Source organism: Cydia strobilella, chromosome 15 (genome assembly GCF_947568885.1).
Source record: "Cydia strobilella chromosome 15, ilCydStro3.1, whole genome shotgun sequence".
NCBI classification, from domain to species: Eukaryota; Metazoa; Arthropoda; class Insecta; order Lepidoptera; family Tortricidae; genus Cydia; species Cydia strobilella.
Window position 1 is genome coordinate 1,885,523 of NC_086055.1, and position 24,570 is coordinate 1,910,092.

General features: G+C 39.7%; 1 protein-coding gene across 2 annotated transcripts in view; it reads right to left on the reverse strand.

The window, feature by feature from the left end:
• Positions 1 to 3,119: 3,119 nt before the first annotated feature.
• The window catches only part of LOC134747762 (uncharacterized), a 93,117-nt gene continuing 71,666 nt past the window's right edge, over positions 3,120 to 24,570 (reverse strand). The window contains exons 4-14 of one of the 2 annotated variants that reach the window (XM_063682395.1): positions 19,853 to 20,346; positions 18,148 to 18,367; positions 16,537 to 17,158; positions 10,556 to 10,693; positions 9,687 to 9,846; positions 9,019 to 9,131; positions 7,163 to 7,382; positions 6,203 to 6,323; positions 5,190 to 5,344; positions 3,863 to 4,007; positions 3,120 to 3,380 (exon numbers count right to left, since the gene is read on the reverse strand). In XM_063682395.1, coding sequence (XP_063538465.1) covers positions 3,183 to 3,380; positions 3,863 to 4,007; positions 5,190 to 5,344; positions 6,203 to 6,323; positions 7,163 to 7,382; positions 9,019 to 9,131; positions 9,687 to 9,846; positions 10,556 to 10,693; positions 16,537 to 17,158; positions 18,148 to 18,367; positions 19,853 to 20,346 — 2,586 coding nt within the window. In that variant the 3' untranslated portion in view covers positions 3,120 to 3,182. The remainder of the gene's footprint in view (positions 3,381 to 3,862; positions 4,008 to 5,189; positions 5,345 to 6,202; positions 6,324 to 7,162; positions 7,383 to 9,018; positions 9,132 to 9,686; positions 9,847 to 10,555; positions 10,694 to 16,536; positions 17,159 to 18,147; positions 18,368 to 19,852; positions 20,347 to 24,570) is intronic. The other variant, XM_063682396.1, reaches the window with a different exon arrangement.

Consider the following 24,570-nt stretch of genomic DNA (forward strand, 5'->3'; position numbering starts at 1 on the left):
TAATTTTATTTTTAAGAGCCCATCAACGTGCTCACTAGCGCCACTGCTAAATAATTGTGATTTAAATAATCACATGAACTCAAAACAAAAACGGCCGTTTTAACTTTGGACGCATATATTGACGAATCCAGCAACGTAAAAACTATTATATTGTATTCAAAAGGTACCTAAATACAAAATACAGTACGCAGCGGCCCTTTTTTTAAATATCTATCGTTAATTTTAAATAATTACAATTATTTAGCAGTGGCGCTAGCGAGCACGTTGATGGGCTCTTAAGAAATAATTCTTAAATATTATTCCAATATTTCCTGTAAGTATTAAATTTGCAACAGATGGGAACGTCTCTTAAATAAGACTAGGGCCGTGTTGCATAATAAATTACAACTATTTATTATTAATTCCACTTATTAGAAAAGGAGTTCCGCTTGTAATATTACTTGTAGTTAATTATGCAACACGGCACAGCAAGAATAATTTCACATTTAATATCTACAGTAAGAAAGTTATTTTCATTCAGATTAAGTACTTATTCCAATTTATTTAGATCTGGCCTCTTTGTGCTAAAGCATTTTTTTAAAGTTTCGGTACATCATGCTTTTCATTTATTTTTATAAACCATGAGACATTTGCCGACCATGCCCATCAATGGCCTGACACTCTTTGATAGATAAAGATACTTATTGCTATTCCTATAAGAGGAAAGAGAAAATAGTGCCATGCTTTGTCTTTAACACCGACCGGGCATTTTTTCATGGTCGGATTATGGCATCATGGCAAGGAGGCGATGGCGAAATACCGAAATTTATAAGAGTGAAAAAGAAAAAGGATTATGCTTCCATACATGAAACTGTCAATACATGAATATGTCTTTCTCTTACCCCAGGTCGCTCGGTTTCATGTTTATAACTACTTGTATATACTATGTGTATGATGCCCCTACTACTTTAAAATTGGAATTCCTAGGTCAACATTTATTTATTTTACACACACCGAAATAATCTCTTTGGCATGCCATTGCAGAGTGCGTAAAATGTACAAATTAATACTAGTTTATTTAGTCTAAGATGTTTTAAGTCTATGTATATAAAATAAAATTTACATTGATGTTTTATAATAATATAAAGTGAAGCGGAGTATTTTTGTTTGAGTATTTACTTACAAAATCCTTTTTTACTGCTGTGACGAGATAAGTAAAAATCAAAAATATACGCATGTAACTCGGGTGATAAAAACATGATTTTATAAATATGGGTCAATAAAAAACCAACCAAGAGGCTAAATCGAACTTACATTTTGATGTCAAAAAGATTTCATTCTGTTATCCTTCGCCCGTACATCTCGCTTGTGCCACAAACACAAACAAAATAAGAACGAAATGCACGCACGAAAGATAACAAAGTGACATCATTTTGATATCAAAATATAAGTTCAAATTGGCCTTCGAAGCAGTTATAACAAAATGACAAGAAATATTTTTGTAAAGACAGGGTTCTGCAGATAAACTAAACAGACCTACATTTTAATAAAGACTAAAACCAAATAAGTAAGGCTAGTTAATAATACTCGTTGTGACAAGTTTCGTGTTTATTGTTGCACTCTTTACATATGAGTTAGGTACTTACCTTTCCTTTCCAGGGCGCGTAGCCAACGTGCCAATCGTTAATGCTCCGTAGCGTATCGTAGTCAATTCTCCCTATCGCTGTACTCCCTTTTTGGCGAAAATTGTATTGCCGAATTTCACTTAGCAACCAACTTTTCGCCAAAGCTTCGTTTGACATACCAATCGGTACCAAATAATTATTTCGCAACCATTTCATTTCCCAACCCCATAGTTGCGAAATGACGTACTAGGTTGGATTAGGTTAGGTTGGATTATGTAAAATTGGGAAATGAAATTCGCCCAAATGAAACTTGGCGAAAAGTTGGTTGCAAAGTGAAATTCTGCAATACAATTTTCGGCGAAAAGGCAGAGAACCCTCTCTATCACTCTTCCACACTAGTGCGACAGTGACACTTGCGTTTCGTTCGCTAGGGAGCGTTAACGATTGCACGTTGGCTACGCACCCTGTAATATAATCTCAAAATTACAAATGTGTGGTTACGCATTGTAATTTTGAGTAAAAATAGCATAAACATAAAACTCTCTGAGACTCAGATATAAATTAAATTATAAAATTTAAATTATATGTATATCAGGTCACTCATGTAATTTTTGGTCGATTTTCGCTCGACATTTCGATCCACTACGAGGTTTTTCAACTAGAATAACCACCCGACGGTGACCAAAAAATTCGTGAGTGACTCTTTATAAATATATTTTTGAGATGTACCTTTAATTTACTTCAACCTTCGCTTATCATTTACCGCTAGTCTCAACTTGAGACCTATCAAATATTTGACCATTGTGTGCTACTTAAGGGCTTATTACACTTTGCTTTTAGTAACTAATAAGAGTGACGCCGCTATACGTGAGACGCGATAAGAGATACATGCTATCGTTTCTCACGTATAGCGTCGTCCCTCTTGTTAGTCACTAAATTAGGATAGGTAGTGTAATAAGCTCTTTAAAGTCAACCAAGTCCAATATGGTTTAGGTATATTCAACTGATCAGCTAGCATGAGTTGCGTACTCGCGCGTGACTCCATACATCTTGCGTGACTTCAAGAACGGATTCGTGCGCAAGAACGCAAGTCATGTAGCCGGTCTGAATGTATTGTCAAGTATTGTAATATTGTGATGTTCGTCTCTCGACATGTAATGCATATCGTGGTGTATCCCGGCCTCCTTCAGTATACGCATGCGTGGCCCTAGGGGCACCCCCAGAGCCTGAAGTTTATCTTCTCCGACGTATGGTAGCTCAACATTGGCTCATCAACTCTTTGACCAGACAACCAAATCTAATATACCTATAGGTATATTCAACTGGATGTCTTATCAAGATGCCACTTAAACTATAGCCAGTATAGTGGTAGTATTGTGATGGTCGTCTCTCGACATGTGATGCATATCGTGGTGTATTCCGGCCTCCTTCAGTATCCGCATGCGTGGTCTCAGAGCCCGAAATTTGTCTTCTCTGACGTATGATAGCTCAACATTGGCTCATCAACTGTTTGAACATAGACAACCAAATCTAATATGGTTTAGGTCTATTCAACTGGATGCCTTATCAAAATGTCACTTAAACTATAGCCAGTGTAGTGGTAGTATTGTGATGGTCGTCTCTCGACATGTGATGCATATCGTGGTGTATCCCGGCCTCCTTCAGTATCCGCATGCGTGGTCCCAGGGGCACCCCCAGGGCCCGAAGTTTGTCTTCTCCGACGTATGGTAGTTCAGCCGCTCCGACTTTCTCCTTTTCTAGCAGAGCTGCGTATTTCTGTTGATAAAAATTAAATTGTTGATGAAAAACACAGTTTCTGATAGGTACAAGGTACAAGGTGAAACACAAAAAAGTTTCATTCCCTAAATCACACACAAAATATTTGAAGTACGCGCTCCCGTTAAATCAACTTTCGTCATTTATTAGTTAATAATGTGCCTTCTACATCTCTAATAATATAATAATAAATAATTCTATCTGAATTCTTCTTCACATAATCTACATAGCATTAATTATTTATCAGTGTCAATGTCATTATAAATTTACTTAAATAGAAGCTTGGAAATTGGGATCTCCTGGGTCGCGTTAACATATAACCCATGATGGTGTCTCTTTTTACCAAATAAAATTGTTATAATTGTCATAAAAAAGACAGATAAATATTACAGGGTTACCTAAATGCCTATAAAACGCGAACCTAGTTTAAAATACAAGTTTTGAACCCCGAGTGAGAGACTAGTGAGTATAAGGTTACTGACCTCATATCCGAGCTTCTTGAGGAACAGTCTCATGAGGGGCGGCTCGTCTCCGAAGAACTTCGTCAGCCGCTTCACGCGGTCCGGGTTGCTGAAGGAAAACGGGTCTGACAGCGGCAGCTGGCCTGTGCGGAGGTACTGCTGGGATCTGTAGACAAATAAACAAAATAAATATACAAATATTAAACTACAATTTAACACAGATCAACCTAGTCCAACAATAAGCTCAATAAGACATATTGTAACATTTAAAACTTTCGCGTTTGAAACTTTTGAACACATATTAAATCACATTCACAATCGGGTCTATCGCGAATTTATTTTGTTACCTACCCTAAAGTAATAAAATAGTGGTAATAAAGGTAACAAAATAAATTCGCGATAGACCCGATTGTAAATGTGATTTAATATGTGAAAACATATTGTGTTGTAGGTATACGGGTAGACGATGATGTGCTTGTGTGTGTTTGTGCTTTCTGTGTATTTTTTTAACTTGATGGTGCACAATAAAGAATATTTACTTACTTACTTATATATATATACGTAGAAAACATCCATAACTCACGAACAAATAAAAGGCCCTAAACGTGTAATTTTATGTGTGTGTGTAGCCATGGCTTAGCTACTAAAGATAAGTTTTAAGAACCAGGTCTCATTGTGTATGTTGCAACTTAGAATAAACGCGTATTTGGTACCACTTCGTCTGTTTCTGCGACAGCTTGCAGTTTCAATGATCAATGAACAAAGAACACCAAGTCCAGTAACCTTAATGTTAATCTACTTTCTAGCAAATATCATTTACAAATGCCGCAGCGCTGTGATCTACGCTCGGATGGCGTCCATCTCCTGCATGACGAGATTCTGTGTCCGCATTTCGAGAAATTTGCCACCGCAGACCTTTACACCTGGTTCATCTACTTGCCAACTAAACGCACTTAAGAAGTAAGTCCTTTAGCGCACATTATGAAGGGTATGGTGAAAATATTCGCTCTCATCGGGTGAGTCTCGCTCGAGACAGTGAGTTTTTCCACATTTTCTTCATTTCTTGATATCTTCTCTTTCTTCTTCTTAGTCGTGCACTCTTGGCAGAGTGGTCGTGGTCATGTCACCACTTTCCTGGTGATGCGACGCCATGTAGCTCTATGTTTGGAGGAGTGAGAATTCTCGTTTATGCTGCAGTGTGTCCATCGCGTTGAAGAGCGCCCACGGATCTTTTGCCCTCGACTTTCCCTTGCATCAACAGTCGATCCATAGAGTCCTCATTGCGGGAGATGTGCCCGAAGAACTTGAGGATAATATAAAGATGAAATAAATTCTCAATATCACTTACTTGTACATATGCCGCAGCGCAGTAATCTCCGCTCGGATGGCGTCCATCTCCTGCATGACGAGATGCTGGGTCCGCATCTCGCTGGAGAGATGCGCCACCGAGCGAGCCAATGTCACCACGTGAGACTCTAGACGCTGGAAACGCTTGTTGATGCCCTGTGGGTAAAAACAGAAATGGTACAAACAAGTACTGACGGGAAAAAATCGGAAACTTCTGATATTCCTGTATGGGAATCAAAAAATTTCCATTTCCTGAAATTTTCCTAGAACTCTTCCAACTTTTTGAAAACTTTCCGCAGCATTTGCATATGTATATGCAAGGTTGGACATTATTAGGAATCGCAACCAAAACAAGCGAAATATTTTGTATGATTAACCAAACCAAAACTACTGCCACTAAATACATCAACAATATATTTACATAGCATTTAAGAGATTGATTTCGAAGACAAGCCTGCATCGCATTAAGTAATATTGGTATTGGCTACTTTAGCAAGGTAAAAGTAAGACTGGGTAGATTATTCTAACTTGTTCGTTCTTTTCAATTATTTGTTCTTAAATACATCCCGGTAAGGGCATTTATTTGTGTGATGAGCACGGATATTTGTTCCCGAGTCATGGGTGTCTTCTATGTATTTAAGTATGTATATATTATATTATATATACATACCTATCGTTGTCTGAGTACCCATAACACAAGCCTGTGTAAGAATGTCCTATATCATTCAAGTGCTTCACTATTAAATTAGTTATTTATGAAAAGTGGAAGAAATCCCGTGTCTATTGTTTAAAATTAAGCTGTAAATAGTGATCACTGAAATAACAGAACCAAAGCATAACGCGCGTCAAGGTCCTAGATACGATTAGGAAAGCAAAAATTAGAACAACACATACAAACACATACTAGAACAACACAACAATCCGCACTATGTACGATATAAAAGATGGTCATGGTGATGGTTTGGTAGTCATACATGAGGCTTCGGCATAGAAGAAAAGAAAACATAACTGTACCTTGATATCATGCTTTTTCCTATTCTCATTAGAGCTCCGCCGCTTTTCCCGGACTGGGCGACTGCTGACCGAACTTGAGGGTAGGGAAGACATGCTACCATATCGGCGTTTCGACGTCAGTCTGAAACAGTCAGGATTTTTATTTTATTTATTTTTACGAGTATTTTCTGTATTGGAGAAACCACAGAAGTAAGTACAATAACAGTATACTCGTAAAATGACAAGTTATACAGTTCAACAGATAAAAAGCGAAAAAGAAGCTTTTATCGCTGACTGTACTTTTCTTTCAACAGGCAAAACTAATACTTATCGAGACAATTCTAACAAATAAATCATAGTTAAATATTTAGAACAATACAAAAAAAGTATGTATAGTTGGTTAAGCAAATCTTGTCAGTAGAAAAAGGCGGCAAATTTAAAAAAATGTAGGCGCGAAGGGATATCGTCCCATAGAAAATTTGAATTTCGCGCCTTTTTCTACTGACAAGCAAAACAACAAAACAACACCTGTATTTTAGAATTAAGTGTTCTTGCAAATAAAGAATCTTTATCTTTTATCTTTAAGAGTTGCTTGACCAACTATAAGTTGTGTGTAAGTTTTGTTAGATTACTTATAGAACTTTTGCATTGAATTTTTTTAATACCCTCGACCCAAAGTCCTCTCTTGAATAGAAGGTGCCCATCCCGTACAGCGTGCAGTACCTATTTTTTCTATTTGAAGCGTATGCGTGGGAGTGGGGTGCATCCTCAAATTCACTATAGCCATATCACTCACATCAGTAATGACCGCCCCGAATCCTTACCATAAGGGCAAAATTCCATACTTATACATTTCTTTTTCTTTAAATCTTCTCTTGCTTTGCTTACAATTATTTTGTGTTTCTCATAGCAATCGAGAACTGAAATCATGTCTCATTAATACTCATAGACTAAAACGATGCTACCAGCTCAAAAGCTTACCTTGCTTCCCACGTAGGCTGCTTAGCCAAGCTAGCCGGTTTCCTCACACCCAGCAGCTGCAGCACCTCAGCGTACATAGTCTCCAGACCACGCAACTGTCTACGGATGGCTCTCGCATCTCCACCAGAAGCGTCGCTATCAGTGCGCGCGTCGAGCAGCGATGAGAGGTCTAGGCTGCGTGTTGTTGTTGACGTCATGTCTGTTGTGTCGAGGCCGAACACTAAAATCGTAAAAAAATGATTATATTAAAAATGATAATGGCAAACAGAAACATGGTCGCACTAAATTTAGTTGGCGCCGTTCTGTGGAGGAAGAGCTGGGTGTATTGGGAATGGGGTGAGAGAAGGTTACCCAAGCTGCCCAGAACCGGAGTCAGTGGAGGAATATGATTCGAGTCCTACACCCCAGCAAAGGATAACAAGATGAAAAGAGGACTTTACAAATTCAGTTACTGATTCGCTAAGCGTAACCAGCGTTACCACAAATCAGGTTCAGACTCTTCTTTTTATACATATTAGTGAGAAGAACACCTAAACGAAACTCCCGTTTCGCTTCGTAACGAGGAAGTTTGTTACGTAAGCGATCACGATGAATGAAACAATTTTTGACTTTAAAAACGTCAGTGACTCTTTTTTAAAATATTTAGGGCCACGTATGTAATTTTGGATTATGTAACTTGTGCTATTTCAAAAATCACTTTTACGGCTGCCCCTAATAGCCCCTAAAAGATAGTCAAAAATTAAAGTAAAACGGAATTCTTTTAACTTATTTATTTTTATTTATTTAAACTTTATTGCACAAAATATATACAACAAGTCAACAATGTACAAATGGCGGACTTAATGCCAAATGGCATTCTCTACCAGTCAACCATAGGGCCAAACAGAGACACTTAGAATTGGTGCAAGGAGAGAAAGAAAAAAAAAACAATGAATTAGAAGAAAAGCAAAATATTAAATATACTTATAAACTACATATATTACATAAATACAAACATACATATACATTACACACTATAAATAATAGACACATACATACATACTATAAATATAATCATCATTCGCTTGCCCTTGTCCCATTCACTTGGGGTCGGCGCAGCATGTCTTTTTCTTCCATACATCTCTGTCACCCGTCATCTCATCATTCACTTGCGTTAGTTTCATATCATCTTTCACACAGTCCATCCACCTTTTCCTCGGTTTTCCTCTCCTCGTACTTCCCTCCACATTCATTCTTAATACCTTTCTTGTCACATGACTTTCATCCCTCCGCATCACATGCCCGTACCATGCTAGGCGATTTGCCCTTACTTTTTCTGTTATGGGTGCAACATTCAGGCTTTCTCTTATATACTCATTCCTTATCCTATCCATTCTCGTCACGCCACACATCCACCTTAACATTCTCATCTCCGCTACATGCAATCTCTTTTCATCCCTCACCTTTAGGGCCCAACACTCTGATCCATACATGACGACAGGTCTTATGATCGTTTTATAAATTTTACCCTTCAACCGAAGGGGCATACAGGCGTCACAAATGGTTCCCGTAACCTGTCGCCATTTCATCCATCCTGTGCTAATCCGGTTTTTCACGTCACGGTCAATATCGCCATCGCACTGTAGGAGCGAACCGAGGTACTTGAAGTCGGAGCAGACCGGCAATGTAACGCTATCGAGTTCTATGGCAGCAAAACTGGAGAGACCGCCAAAATCGCAGAACTATAAATATAATATTGATGAATATTATTCGACCTCTTGTTTTAGCAAATGCAAATGTAACATCCGCTTAAAAGAATACTTACTTGGAGCTTGTGTGTAACTTATGTGTAATATTGAATTTGTATGAATGCTTACGGTGCTTCTTATAGTGATGGTCCCTTTTAGAGGAATGTTTCTTGTGCGAGTGCCAACGCGGTGAATCTCTGCCACGTCTTCGATCGTCAGAGTACTCCGCGCGTCCTGGCAAGCTGCAACGACCGGCAAGATTACACATGACGTTTCTTTGCAAATGCCTCATCATAGGAAGAAAACAGTTTGGCTGAGTCCGGTCATATCAAAATATTATCGGCATTATAATATAGCATTCAATGACGTGAAAAAGTTTCTTGATTGTTTTATCTCCTATTTGATTGTTTATTTGAATACCTAGTCCACAGTCAGTAGCATAAATAGCGAAGCGGGGTGAGTGTTAAAAATACACACATTAATTCTCAATTAGTAGTGTTCAGTTAATTTGGAACACCACGCCCGCTTAGCAACTTCTGATGCTGACTATAACTATATTTCTGAGGATATTTGATAAATGAGTCAAATATAATTATTTTTAGCTCTAACACTAACACTGGATGGTTCTGTTTTCTTTATAGATTTTCATTGAATATTCTGACTTCTATAGACTTGTAAAAGGATCCTTGTGACCAACTTGCTGAATACATATTTGAGTTCGAGTTAGAAGACTTATTTATTTACCTATATCCCGCTAAAATTAAGTTTGACTTGTACGAGTACTAAGGATACTTTACCTGTTCCTTTTATTGTGGTCTGAAGCAGGCGAGAGCGGCGGTAGCGGCGGCGTCACTGAACTCAGCGAGCTCGCCGAGCTGTCCAGCCGCATGCCCGCCAGTTTCGGCTCCAGGATCTGACGCAGCTCGCACTCAACCAGGTCCGCCCATTCGTTCTCAGCTGTAATGTTGAAGCACAGAGTTTGAATTATGTACTGGAACTCTTTGACCATCGGTATACCTTACAGTACATAGTTTTAAGTTCCTGCATGTTCGACTAACCTGTAATGGATTTCTGTAGTCCGAAATAAATGTTTTTTTTTTATGTATTTGCAATAAGGTTTACAAACTGTTAGTTAATTTCTTCTTCGAAGTATTTGATTATTTTGAGAACTTTTAGGCTGTGGCTTAGGTTTAGATAAGATTGTACGGAAATTCTATTTTATACAAGATAGACCGATTTTATAGACAGACAGAGATCATCGGCGTAAAAAATACGTGAAGAAGGATTTTGGGGTCAAAAGCGTTAATGGGTTATTTCATTTTAAGTTTACACAATTTTTATTTTCAAATTTGAGAAATGATATGCTATATCTACTCAGAATCACGAGCACTTTCGATCCTTATAGGATAAAAACAGTGTGCCAATTGGATGGAACGAACTAAAAAGGTATGGAAATTTTGGGACACTTTTTCTCCACTTATAGGATCGAAAAAGCTCGTGATTCTGATTAGAAATAACATAAAATTTTCCAAATTTGAAAAAATGGTAGTGTACAATTTTAAATATAAAATGGCTGTGATATAGGACAGACGGACATGACGAAACTATAGGAGTTTCGTTTTTGCTATTTTGGTTACGGAACCTTAAAATGGCCCCAGCAGGCTACCTTGCGGCTGCTGCGGCGGCGGTGCTCGCTCCAAGTCTGCAGCGTCAGCGCCGGGCTCGGGCCGTCGTCCGCTCGAATATGCGGCGCTGCCGCGACCTGAATCCACATTCGAAGATTGCCCACCATTCTTGTCATAATCTGTAAACGTATATTTGGACTGAAGTCTTCTTAAAGGTGTGCACATGCCCGTTTGCGAATGACTAGCTAATGTAGATGCACCTTTGCAATTTGTCTGTATAAAAGCTTGATGTGATTACTTTTTCTTAGGGGAAGCTTTGTCGTCATATTTATCAAAGTAAATTAACTATTTCTGAAATCAGTTATTAAGACTGTACTTTGATGAGTTTGTCCATTTTGACATTAAAAGTTACATGTTTTATAAAATATCAGTTATAACGCGCCAACCACAAACGTCAAGCCAAGCTCGCGTATTGGACGACTTCATTGCTGCACCCGATGAGCCAATCACGGCTCCGAATCGCAACGCGCTGCGCGTGAGCGACCGTATACAGATACGTTCCCGCCGCTCCCGCGCAGTCCGGCAACCGACGCGGTACAATTGATACACCTCTATCTAATATTTTGTTAATTCATAAAAGTAATCAGTGTTTAACTCTTAAGTTATCCAATTGTGTACTCTACCAGTGCAATACTTAGCAGAATACACTTTTAATCTGATATGTGTGTCTTTTCACTTTAAAATATAGCCTCGTCATCGAACCCCGAGCTAGCTGGCGCTACAAAATGGCTGCCCAAGTGTGAGGCTATAGTGAAAAAGTGAACATTTGTGCCGTGATTCGTTAAAATAAACAATATAGTGTAATAAAATGCCGCCTAAATCAAGGAGAAATCGACGTGTGTCGACGCCGACGCGAGATGACCTCGAGCCCGCTCGAGAAGGTTCTTTCACCAGAGATGACGTCGCGACGCTAGTGGAGTCGTTACAACGGTCGCAAACCAACGCCTTCAGGGAACTGCTGGAAAGCGTCATCACAACCTCTAGGCACCCGTCGTCGTCTACTACATCGACACCGTTTCCGCTTCCAGTAGAAGGAGGAAATTTCTCTCGCTGCAAAGCTCGATTCGCTGGAAATTCAGAGGAGTCTATCGAAGGTTTTATTGACGCCATTGAAGCCTACAAAGATTGTGCAAATATCTCGGACGATAACGCCATTCGAGGGTTATCTATGCTATTAACGCATTCAGCCGCAGATTGGTGGCAGGGCATAAAACCTGAGACAACTTCATGGGCCGAAGTAATTGACAGCTTGCGCCATACCTACGGCGACAATCGAGCTCCGCCGCGCATTTACCGCGACTTATTTGCTACACCTCAAGGCGACGAAAACACTCATATTTACGTCGCGAAGTGTCGAGCGCTGTTTTCAAAATTGCCGCGCAACGAGTTAACTGAGAAAATACAGTTAGACATGGTGTACGGACTTCTACACAAACGAATACGTAAACGTGTTAAGAGGGAAGAGTGCGCAACGTTTAAGATATTGTTACAAAAGGCGCGCGCTGTCGAAGAATCGTTGAACGAGAGTACGAACGATACAAAGGCCGCCGCTTCCAAGAACGTGAGCCACGCCTCGTCGAGTCTTCCCTTTGCCGTGTCAAAGCCGCCGCGCGCTGCCGCGAGCGCGAGCGCCGCGCCGCCGCCCCGCGAGCCCCGCGCGCCTCCGCCGCGTCGTTCAGATGATAACAGTGATAATAACAATAACGCGTCCGCCGCGAAAAAGTCGTATAGTAAGAAGTGCGGGTATTGTAAACGTTACGGGCACGTAAAAGAAGAATGTAGAAAGTTAAGTAAAGACTCTAGCACGTCTAACGATAATAATAATAATAACGCATCAGATGTCAATGTTTTACGTTGTTATGGATGTGGTCAAATTGGTGTTATACGCGCAAATTGCGAAAAATGTAATGCTACATTCTGTACTGTCAACTGCAGCATGGATTCGTCCAATCCAGGGTTAAAGGGCACTGGTAAGCAGTCTAAGAAGCTCTCCCCGGTGAGTAGTTCTCTTAACACTATACCTAATGTTCAAAATGATAAGCTTGACGAGACCTTTTTGTCTCTCACTGATTTTCGACATGCACTTCCTGCAAATTTTTTTGGTGACGGTTTAGTAGCAAGGCCGGTGACGCCCCGCGCCGCCGACAGCTCCCAGGACGACCCCGTAGTTGTTCAACAATCGTGCACACTTTTTGCAAAGTCCTTTATTGATAACAGTGATAAGCAAGTAAATAGTTCCCATAGTAAGGAAATGTCATTTTGCACCGTGTCAAATAATATTAGTAACATCCCTGTGCTGCCAGAGCAGGTCATTGACGCCAAATCTAGGTTGACTACAGCTGTTTTTGGAACAGCTGATATCAGTATTAAGAATGGTCACAGTATAACTAACTACAGTATGTCATCTTTGGGTCACAGTATAGATAATTCCAGTATGTCAACCACACCTTGTGAGGGAATTCTATTTTCAGCTGTGAATTTTTCAGGGACAAACCAGAAGGTTGAGGACTCCACGGAGCCTGCACCTGGAGCCCAAATTGACCAGAATGACTCTAAGGACCCCGTGTTGGATTTATTTGACACTTATGAGGAATACACAAATAGACATCAGCGGCCAATTTTAGGGATTGGAATCCTGGACATGCAAGGTATTGCCTTAGTGGATACTGGTGCAAAGAGAAGCTTGGCAAGTCAGAAGCTCTACTCACTGTTACTTGAGAAAAAGCAACAGTTCTGCGAGAAGCAAATGAGAGTGAGATTCGCTGATGGTTTACCTCAAATTAGAAATGTGCTCAATATTACCTTAGATGTCAAAGTGAAGGATAGAGTAATACCTCAAGAGTTCCTGATCTTACCTGAAGCTGAAGAAAATGAAACTTTACTGGGAATCGATTTTCTAAAAGCCTCTCGCCTCAACCTGGACTTTGATACCCATACTTGGTGTTTTCCTGGTGGTGAGAGGTATCTCATACAGTATGAATCTGACATGCCAACGCAATTGTCAATTGCTACAAGCAATATACTTCATGCTGAAGAAGCATCAATGCTCAGCGAAGGTGAAAAGATTAAATTAGCCAAAGTGTTAGAGAGAAATAGTGCAGTCTTCAGTCTAGGGGGAGCGCCCACTCCAATTGTTGAACATCATATTGACACTGGAGACCATGCACCTATATCTGTACCTCCATACCGGCTCACACCTGCAAAGAAGGAAATAATGAAAGCGGAGATTGAGAAGATGCTCCGGGAAGGGATAATAGAGGAATGTGAATCTGCTTGGACCTCACCGGCAGTACTTGTTCCTAAGAAGAATAATACTGTCAGATTCTGTGCTGATTATAGAAAGCTGAATAGCATTACAAAGACAGATAACTATCCCTTACCCTTAATTGATGAGCTGCTGCAGTCGACCGGAAGACATTGCTACATAAGTACCATAGATCTGAGATCCGGATACTGGCAAGTAAGTGTGAATCCAGCTGATCGAGATAAGACTTCGGTGATCACACCATTCGGTACCTACCGTTTTGTACGGATGCCATTCGGTTTAAAGAATGCACCTGCAACCTTCCAGCGGTTGATGGATAAATTCAAATCCGGTGCCAGCTTGCAAAATACTACAGTTCTAGCTTACCTAGACGATCTCCTGGTGATATCTGACAGTTTCGAAAAACACCTGCAAGACCTGCAACTTGTGTTCGACCGACTACGTCAGTTTGGTTTAAGAGCAAACCGAGAGAAATGTGTTTTTGCCTGCAAAGAGGTCAAGTACCTTGGACACCTCATCACCCCTGACGGTATAAAGCCAGATAATGGGAAAGTTGAAGCTATCTTAGCCATGAAGGAGCCTAATAACCTCAAGCATCTTCGGACATTTCTCCAGACCTGCGCTTGGTTCAGAAAATTTGTTCCAAATTTCTCAGCGGTAGCTCAGCCGCTCACCAAGCTTACCAAGAAAAATGAACCATGGAAATGGCAAGACGAGCAACAACAGGCCTTTACGGAGCTCAAAACCAGATTAACTTCTGCTCCAATCCTGGTGCAAGCGGATTACAGCAAACATTTTATTCTACGGACTGACTCAAGCAACTATGCTCTTGGAGCTTGCCTTATGCAAGGCGAAGGACATGATGAGCGTCCCATTGAGTATGCCAGCAGGCTGCTCACTCCGGCAGAACGCCGTTACAGTACAACTGAAAGAGAGTGTTTGGCTGTGATCTGGGCTGTTGAGAAGTACCGGCCCTATATTGATGGTCATACAGTTTTAGTGAAGACTGATCATCAGCCGTTGAAATGGCTGTTGACTCACAAGTCACCAAGTGGTCGCCTTATCCGGTGGGCACTTAAACTGCAAGGTTTTGACATCAAATATGAATATACACCTGGAAAGGCCAACGTCATAGCAGACACATTGAGTCGACCGGTCTGCGATGAAAACTCCAAAGAAGAATGTGGAGTCTGCTCTATAATTATTGATATTCCACAGGTTAACCCGACGGAACTACGAACTGCTCAGCTCAATGATCCAGAAGTCGCCAAGATTGTTCAAGACCTGGAAGACTCTGATCCCATTAACTCAACCAGATGGCTAGAGAGAGGATATGTCATGGCCCAAGGGGTCCTCTACTATTACAATCCCAACTCTGAGTCGGAGGAAGCTCAGCTGGTAGTACCCAACTCTATGAAGGAGGCCGTCTTAAAAGAGTACCACGACGCCCCAACAGCTGGTCATCAGGGCGTAGAAAGGACTCTCGCACGCATTTGTCACAAGTATTACTTCACAGGAATGCGCAAATACATCACGGAATATCTAAAACAATGTGAAGAATGTCAACGCTACAAGAAAAGCGACGCTGACCAGCACCGACGGCAGTCACCTTTGTTTTGCGTTAATGACCTAGTTCTGGTAGACACTCATTTGCTTAGTAACGCTTCTAAAGGTTTAACAAAGAAATTCATGCCAAAACGGGATGGTCCCTATCGTATTAGTAAAGTAATTAGTCCAACTTCTTATGTTGTAGCTGACATACAAACCAATACCGACCTGGGTAAATACCATAGTTCTGACTTGACACCATTCACCCCAGGTCAAGGTATTCCTTCGGTGCCTGTCCAACCACGGCGACTACGTGGTCGCCCTCGTAACTTAGCGCGAGATGATAATGTTACCAAGTCCCCAACGGGTCGTTCTGGGAACTTGGAGGGGGAGTGTATAACGCGCCAACCACAAACGTCAAGCCAAGCTCGCGTATTGGACGACTTCATTGCTGCACCCGATGAGCCAATCACGGCTCCGAATCGCAACGCGCTGCGCGTGAGCGACCGTATACAGATACGTTCCCGCCGCTCCCGCGCAGTCCGGCAACCGACGCGGTACAATTGATACACCTCTATCTAATATTTTGTTAATTCATAAAAGTAATCAGTGTTTAACTCTTAAGTTATCCAATTGTGTACTCTACCAGTGCAATACTTAGCAGAATACACTTTTAATCTGATATGTGTGTCTTTTCACTTTAAAATATAGCCTCGTCATCGAACCCCGAGCTAGCTGGCGCTACACAGTTCTATAATGTGCTTGTGGAGATAACATTAAGCCCCACTTGCACCATTCCACTAACCCGGGGTTAACCGGTTAAACCTGGAGTTACCATGGTTACCAGTACAATTACACTGGGTTAACCCCGGGTTAGTGGGATGGTGCAAGTGGGCCTAAGAGTTTTCAATATCATACCTAGATCATTAAGATAAACACAACAGTAGGTATAATTTTTTTGGTGGTTAATACCAGAGGTAAAACTAACTTTGTGCAATTAATCTGTCAGGCGGAGCTCTAGCGATAAATTCAGAGAAAGTCAATTTGACGGTCTGCTGTTAAGTAAGCCATTCAATGTAAATCGCTTATTGTCCATACAATATTCTCCCACAATCTGTCAGAGTTAACGAATGTAAAGCAACGACATACCTGAACTGGCACCGGACCCGTTAGCTCCCTTTCTCCCATGCGCTTTCAAATCTTCTATCCTGTTCGGTGTTTGTCTCGACGACGAAGGTTGTGGAATGTACGGTTCGGCTTTCCCGCTTGAGTTATAAACACTATCAGCCGATTTCTGACTGGCCCTTTCGTCTCTTTCTATTTGAGCTGACGTCGAGGCTTCTTCTCTTTGTCTTTGGCTGATTGAATCCGGGGTTCTCCTTTCTTTGTGACTGTCGGGTGTTTTTCTGTAGCTATCCTGTTTCTCTTGTCGGTTAGACTCTAAAGATCTACCGCTCGTCCTGATACGTTCTTCGAAACTTGATTTTCCTTGAGCGGCTAATCGGGCTCTAAAACCACCATCATCTGATTCACGCTCATCGCAGTTTCGTTGAGGACTGTCAACAGATGTGCCCTCAAGGAGATTTCCATGAGAATTTCTTCTTGATCGGTCGTGGATTTGAGGTGTGGTTACTTGAGGTCTTTGTCGTGGCTCGTCGAGTAAGTGAGGATGAGATGAAGCACGTCGGTCGTCTGTCAGGTATCTTTGTCTGATGACTTCTCTTTCTAACTGCTGTGGGCTTCTGAGATCTGATCTTGAGTGGGACTCAAACTGAAAATGAAAGCGATTTAATCAGGTTAGGAATCTATTATAATAAAGGAATTAAAACCTTGAATCTCATAATCAAACGGAATTTACGAAAGTAATTTTTCCTACACGTCTACGTGCAAAACAAAAGTGTGAATGTGAGACTTTCGAAAGTCGTGTTTGATATCGTTTGTCAACTATGTATGGCATCGTAAAATGGTAATATACAAACAAAATATTCACTGCATTGTATTGTAATGTTAATCAAACACTCGTAAAGAATAACATTCAATGAAAAGACACTAATGCAGCAACTGTAAGGAAGAAAATCACGGCATTGCCAACTACTATTGACGAAAAACAGAACAATGATCTAGTATATCAATTTCTTGTTACACTGCAACTACTGCAAGAACCCATTCCAGATAAACCAAGCGGTTGTTATTATAATTGCAAGCTGCCGTGGGAAGGCATTAATTGCTGGGAACTATTGTAACCTGGTGTTTGTCTCAGTGGGAAAGATCAAAGAATTACAGGGACGCTGGAAAGAGCTGCCATACTTTTATTCCGTGATTTTTGGTCAGCCATTATAACGAAATGTTTATTGTTATCAAGGTGTTGCTTCATGAGCTTTATATTAAAAGTAAATGTGAGAAGTTTCTAAAGGTAGGTAATTCTGACGACATTTGCGGAAAGAGGTTTATTAGTTAAGGTTGTTTCAAACGTGAATCTGCAAATCATTAGATAAATACATTTATCATGTGTTTCCAAATACGAGATGAAAGCGATGCAATCGCAACTATTAAAGTATCCAAAAGATCTCCAAGGTATTGTCAAACTTCACTGACTTACAAACATTTTGACACTGCTTATGACATAATGTCTTATGATTGTTTTAGCGACATCAACTAAGAATGCCCGAGATTGTAAAAAACACTGTAGTACTTACATATATGAAGTACTTGTTTGTACACCTGCCAGCGTAGTTATATGACCCGAACAACCTTAATTACCTGTGTCTGCGGTCCTGTCTTCAATGAGGTAAAGTTTGCCATTGATCTGACATCCATGTCTCTTTGGTACACCGCGCTCCTTCGTCCAGGTGCTCCGTACTGCTGGTATAAGGCATCGGCTCCCAATGCCTGAGGTCTGTGTGGACTGGCCAGCATCTCTTGGGACCTGGCTGCGCTGAGGAGCATCTGCTGATGGACCATCTGCTGCTGCATTAACTGCCTGGAATTTAAAAAATATTTTTATTATCAGACCTATTGTTAAAAACTGGATAAATTCGTATACATGTAATATGATGGCTTAAAAAGCAAGGAAAGATACATCAATAATAAATGTACTTGCATCAAGATTATTTCATTAAAATCGATTTTGCCACCCTCATTTTTCAGAACTTATTTCTGAAGTGTTTCAAAATTGTAATGATGCTTTTGGTTGTATCCCTGGCCAGAGCATAAAGCTAGGGGCCCACTGACTATCAGTCCGCCGGACGATATCGGCCTGTCAGTTGTTCGGAACTGTCAAATTTTTGTTCTAACTGACAGGCTGCTATCGTCCGGCGGACTGATAGTCAGTAGGCCCCTTTAGAAATATCATTGAAATGTTGAGACACTTCGAAAAAAAAACAAAATAATTTAGGCGAGGCGGTCGAAAAGCCCGTGATACTGACGCTTTAATATTCTCGTAAAATCTGCCACATAATATCATTAAATATTTAAATTTTACTACTAAGTGGTAGAGTTCTTAAAATAATTTACTACTGGTTGGAAATTTGATATTATTAAGTGCTGACACTACTACTAATACCACAAATAACTGAGTAATTCTAGTAATGAATGATATTGGATGGAATAAAATTAGCGTGCTCGTTAATCTTATCTACCTACCGATCAGTAGATTGAAGCAGAGATTTGATACAATTTTGCATAGTGTTACGAACTTGACCGAACCACTTGTAAATTATTCAATCGAACGCTTTTATTACTTTTATCGGAAATATAAAGTATATTATTGACACCGACAGTGTAGTAGTAAAACTGGTTTACTCGCCAGGTTTGACATTCTAGACGCACAGGTTATATAAAGTTGGTACCTACTAGTACTACTTGTCAGCTAGCAGCTAGATCAATGTTACGTAAAAGTTACTTTAGTAAATTTGTTATAGAAAATCAAGATAAATCCGCGAAAATGAAAGTTGATTAGTCATCAAAAACAAAAGATAAGGAAAGATAAATTGTACTTCACATCACCGGTTACTTATGTTACCAAATTTACATAATTCTGTCATGTTGCGAGATTTTGATAAATAGAGGAGATTAAAAAATAAATAAAGTAAAAAAAATTAAAAATACGGTTGCGAGTACTGATACGTAATAATTTCCTACGTCACTCGCATAAAGGAGACGAGTGTTATGAAATTCCACGTATTAAGATGTTTGGCTATAAAAGATTAAAGAGGCCATTTGACTTGAAATAATCATAATTATATTGTACCTACCTGTTTACGTATTTACATAAACAAACTCATACTACTTCTAGTTAAGATGAAGACATACATGTACCTACAGTCAGCAAAAATATTGGCTTAGCATACAAACTATGCAGAGGGAGTACCTTTTCTTTGCAGCTGACTGTACATACCTATACCACTTATAGTTACTTAATTGTTAATATGCAAGTGAATAATAAAGAATTAGTTAAGATAAGTACCTGTGCGGTGATGGACTCTGATAAGCCGCATTATTCGCCATTCCATGACTGTACTGCATCTCTGGCCTATTCTGAATTTCCGGCCTATTCTGCGTCATAGGTCTTCCATATATCTGTTCCTTCCTCGCTGGCTCTCTCGTCGGCTCCGGTTCTCTCTTTCTCTCTTCACTATTATTCAAATTCACTTCAGGCTCCTTCTCATTTTCATTATTATCTTTACTTTTGAATCTACTTGATATCATATCTTTCAGTGTATGATATGTCTTGCTTACTGATTTGGCGTTTTTAGGAGCGTCACGTGTGTTGTCTTTCCCTGTTTCGACGGTGACTGTGATCATTTGCGAATTGTTTTGTTCCGTTTTGGGGCTGTAGTTTTTGGCGGGTACCGGTGGCTTGGGAGTGTCATATCCTTGTGGTCGAGTGGAGTTTGGCATAACGTAGCCATAGTTTTGCTCGTGGTATTGCCTGATGTCTCCGGAGGTGCCCGCTTGGTTCTGTAATAAAAGATAAAATGACTTGAGCGTTATTAAAAAATATATTAATAAAGGTAAATACAAAAACAAATTGTTTTAGTGTTATCCATTGTAGGTTGAGGGATATTTTGTGATAGTCACTTTAGCGACTAAGCAAGCTGAATGAAATAATTGTGGCGCCCTTTAATTTGCCGCTAACTGCGAACGCCCGATAATGAATATATTGCCGTATACATGTCATTTATAAATAAAATTGTAAAATTAACTTCAATGCATTTAGTAACGAGTAACCTATTTCAACATGTTATAATAGTTTCATCATACATATAAGTAAGAAAATTGTATGTTATTTTATGTCTCTTTTCTTCTTGTCTGTTACCTTCCGTGATTCTTCTCACCTGATCTGCCGTGTCAGACGTATCTCTGCTATCTCAAAAAACACAGTTTTGAGTAAATCGACTTTAAAGTTTTTGGTGAGCGTGAAAACTAATAAACTCATATATTTCGTGAGTTTATTGAGTTAAGTCATTTTTAATATGTGTTTTGTGTTTCAATAGACGTGAAGAATAATATTTCTTTATTTTTCTTTTGTAAAAGTACATAGTTTTTGAAATAAACGCATAAACATAGTTTGGCGTAACCACTGTTTCATACATTTGGTGGTTGCGCGTAACTATGTTAACTTAAAGTTAGACGAGTTCGTTGTATGAGCGCTCATACTATTTCGCGTGGCCACGGCTCGCGGGCTTATTGAGGTTTTCGTTTATCTAAAGTTAGAAGACTATATTGTATCAACTTCTAGTAAAACGTATTACCAGGGCATGGGGAATATTGAGGTGGACACGCGTAGTTCTTTTATCTTAAGTTGTAAGAGTTCGTTGTATTAGTGCTCCTAGTAAAACGCGTAACCAAACTACACAAGATAATCTATTTTATAATGTGCTAACTCACATTACATACAAGGAGCCCGATTTCCATCAATCCTTACATCATTGGTTATAAAGTAGATCAATCGATTGGTGGAAAGAGCCTTATGTTTAAAATAGCGTATGCATGTTTTGCATGTATGTATGTATGTGTGTATGTGTGTATGTATATATGTATGTATGTGTGTGTTTTTTGTATGTACTTTATTTAATATTGAATCCCAGTAAGTGTAAAAGGCGAAATTAACGGCAGAAGGTCAGTTACTTCAAAATTTTTAACCGCCTTAAAAAAAGGTTCTCAGTTTGACCCGTATGTTTGTCCGCGATTATCTCGCGTTTGGCTGAACCGATTTTGAGGCGGTTTTCAGAAAAGTGTTTGTTACATTCTGGAGAAGATTTTAGTATACATAGAGCTGAGCTGATGCTGAACCCTGGCTGTACCTAGTGGAACTCAGGTTTGGTGCAACATAGGCACACGCTGTTTTGGTCATCCAACACGTCTTAATGAGCACTTTGACCCGTATGTTTGTCCGCGATTATCTCGCGTTTGGCTGAACCGATTTTGATGCGGTTTTCAGAAAAGTGTTTGTTACATTCTGGAGAAGATTTTAGTATACATAGAGCTGAGCTGATGCTGAACCCTGGCTGTACCTAGTGGAACTCAGGTTTGGTGCAACATAGGCACACGCTGGTTTGGTCATCCAACACGTCTTAATGAGCACTTGGGGGAGCAGTACCCAAGATAAAGCTGATGCTGAACCCTGGCTGTACCTAGTGGAACTCAGGTTTGGTAAAACGTAGGCAAACGCTGTTTTGGTCATCTGACACGCCTTGATGAGCACTTGGGAGAGCTGTACCCAAGATAGAGCTGATGCAGAACCCCGGCTGTACCTAGTGGAACTCAGGTTTGGTGTAACATAGGCACACGCTGTTTTGGTCATCCAACACGTCTTAATGAGTACTTGGGAGAGCAGTACCCAAGATAGAGCTGATGCTGAACCCTGGCTGTACCTAGTGGAACTCAGGTTTGGTGCAACGTAGGCAAACGCTGTTTTGGTCATCCGACACGCCTTGATGAGCACTTGGGAGAGCAGTACCCAAAATAGAGCTGATGCTGAACCCCGGCTGTACCTAGTGGAACTCAGGTTTTGGTTCAGGTTTGGTGTAAATTTATTGTGGGCATTAGAAGATACCTAGTAAAAATATTAAGGTCAGTTACTCCAAAATTTTTATTCAGAATCAGAATCATTAACTATACGTTTCTATGTATTTGAAAATAACACACTCCAGCGATCCAAATATATGTTTAAACTAATATGTTGCCTCTACTGACACTTTTGAAACTTTTTCTTGCTTTTAGTAATAAAAATAAAAAGAAGAGTAAAAAAAAATATGTTTTATAAATTATGTTCATAATTTTACTTACTTTTTATGCATTTATTAGTTATCTTCTACAAAAGAAAGAAACTACTACAGAAGTATGAAACAAGATAGTACTCGTGCATTACTTATATTATATTGTCAGGTATAACTATCATTCAATTATTTTTGTGTTTGCCACTTTTTATTTTTAATTTACGTTAAGATTTTTGTAAGTAGGTACCTGTCGGGGCTTCTAACCTCCGTGGCGACCTGACATAGACCGACTGACTGACTAGCTGCCTGACATACATATTTGGAATATTGGAACATTTGAAACGACCGACATTTAAATTCAAAATTTGACATGACAATCACAAGACCAGTTGACGACTAGTTCGTGACAGACAGCGAACGACGATAAACAGTTCAGTACCTATGTAGGTTATCTTAAGATTTCAAAAAAAAACGAAATAGTTTAGTTTTTCACAGGGTTTTCAGCAATGATTACAAAGTGAGATTAGCTAAGATAATTAGTCGCACAATCTTTGTTTTCTACGACATTTCTATCACTACACATTCGTAACAAGGCTTTACTTCGTAAAGAACTCATTTTAAAGACTAATTTATCATATTTTGAACAAACAACATAAAAAAACACCGGAACGCTAACTTAACCGGGTCAATATTACGTACGTAATGAAATGTAAATGTGACGTTTTCAATCAGAAGGTACCACATTGTCGCTTACCATAAGGACGAAAATTGCTTGTATCTTTATACGAAAAACCTGTCAGAATGTCATTATGATAAGCGACAATGTGGTACCTTTTGCTTGAAAACGACACAAATAAACAAATACACGTGGCAACACACAAGGGCTCGCTCCCTCCGCGCCCCGCCTCACCGCGAGCCGCCTATCGCCGTACTACCTGAGTGTGGTTACGCGAAACTATGATAACTCGAGATAGTAAATATCCAGTTTGCCGTAAAAAAACTGCGAAGAGTTACGCATAAATATTCTAACTTGAGTTAGAAGAGATACGCATAACTCAATGTCCAAAAATTCGAAAACGTCTATCTTAAAACATGAAATATCTCAGTAACTAATGACATTTTTTGAAATTTTGTTTAAGTATTATGTAAAGCATAGTGTCTAGTTTCATTTTGCACTGGTTAGGCGTATCTCTGCTATCTAAAGATAGCAGAGATACGTCTGACACGGCAGTGATGGTCTCATCGGAAGATCAGCGCTGGACGTCACCAGCAAACATGCAGAGATGAGGCAATTTCGTGGCACTTTAATCTTATTTTATGTTTTCTTTTATATTATGTAATGTCTTCTTTGTTTGTGCTTACGAATAAAATCTTAGTCTATTCTATTCTAAAAATAAATATCAATATCGAACAAGCAATAAAAAACTTTAACATTCCATTTATCCGTTTTACCCATCCTAGGGGTCGAACCAACGACCTCTCCTTACCTCCACTAGGTTATAACCTCTACCAGTTAAACTGTTAGTTAAATATTTATTGTTTTCCTGGGAACCGCAAAACAATGGGACGCCCTGATTTGATAGAAGAGATTTCAAGTTGTACAGTCGCCATCAGATATATCGAAGCGGCCGAGATACTCAAAAATATCTGAACACGCACTCTAACGCTCTGACAATAGAGGCGTGTTCAGATATTTGTGAGGTACTTCGCTGCTCCGATATATCTGATGGCGACTGTATAAGAGATAGTTGTGCTAAATAGATTCAAAGGAAAATGTGTCTTATTGTTTAGGTAATAAAAGTAGTCGGCGACTATTTCTTTGAAAGGTTGCGTGCATAACGGTTTTTCGTAACTGTTTAAGGAATTTAAAATTTAAGATTTTTATTGCACTTAATTAGGATTATGTTGGGTCTATTTTATGATGATTGATTGGTGACTATTTATTTACGAGCTTTTGCCCGCG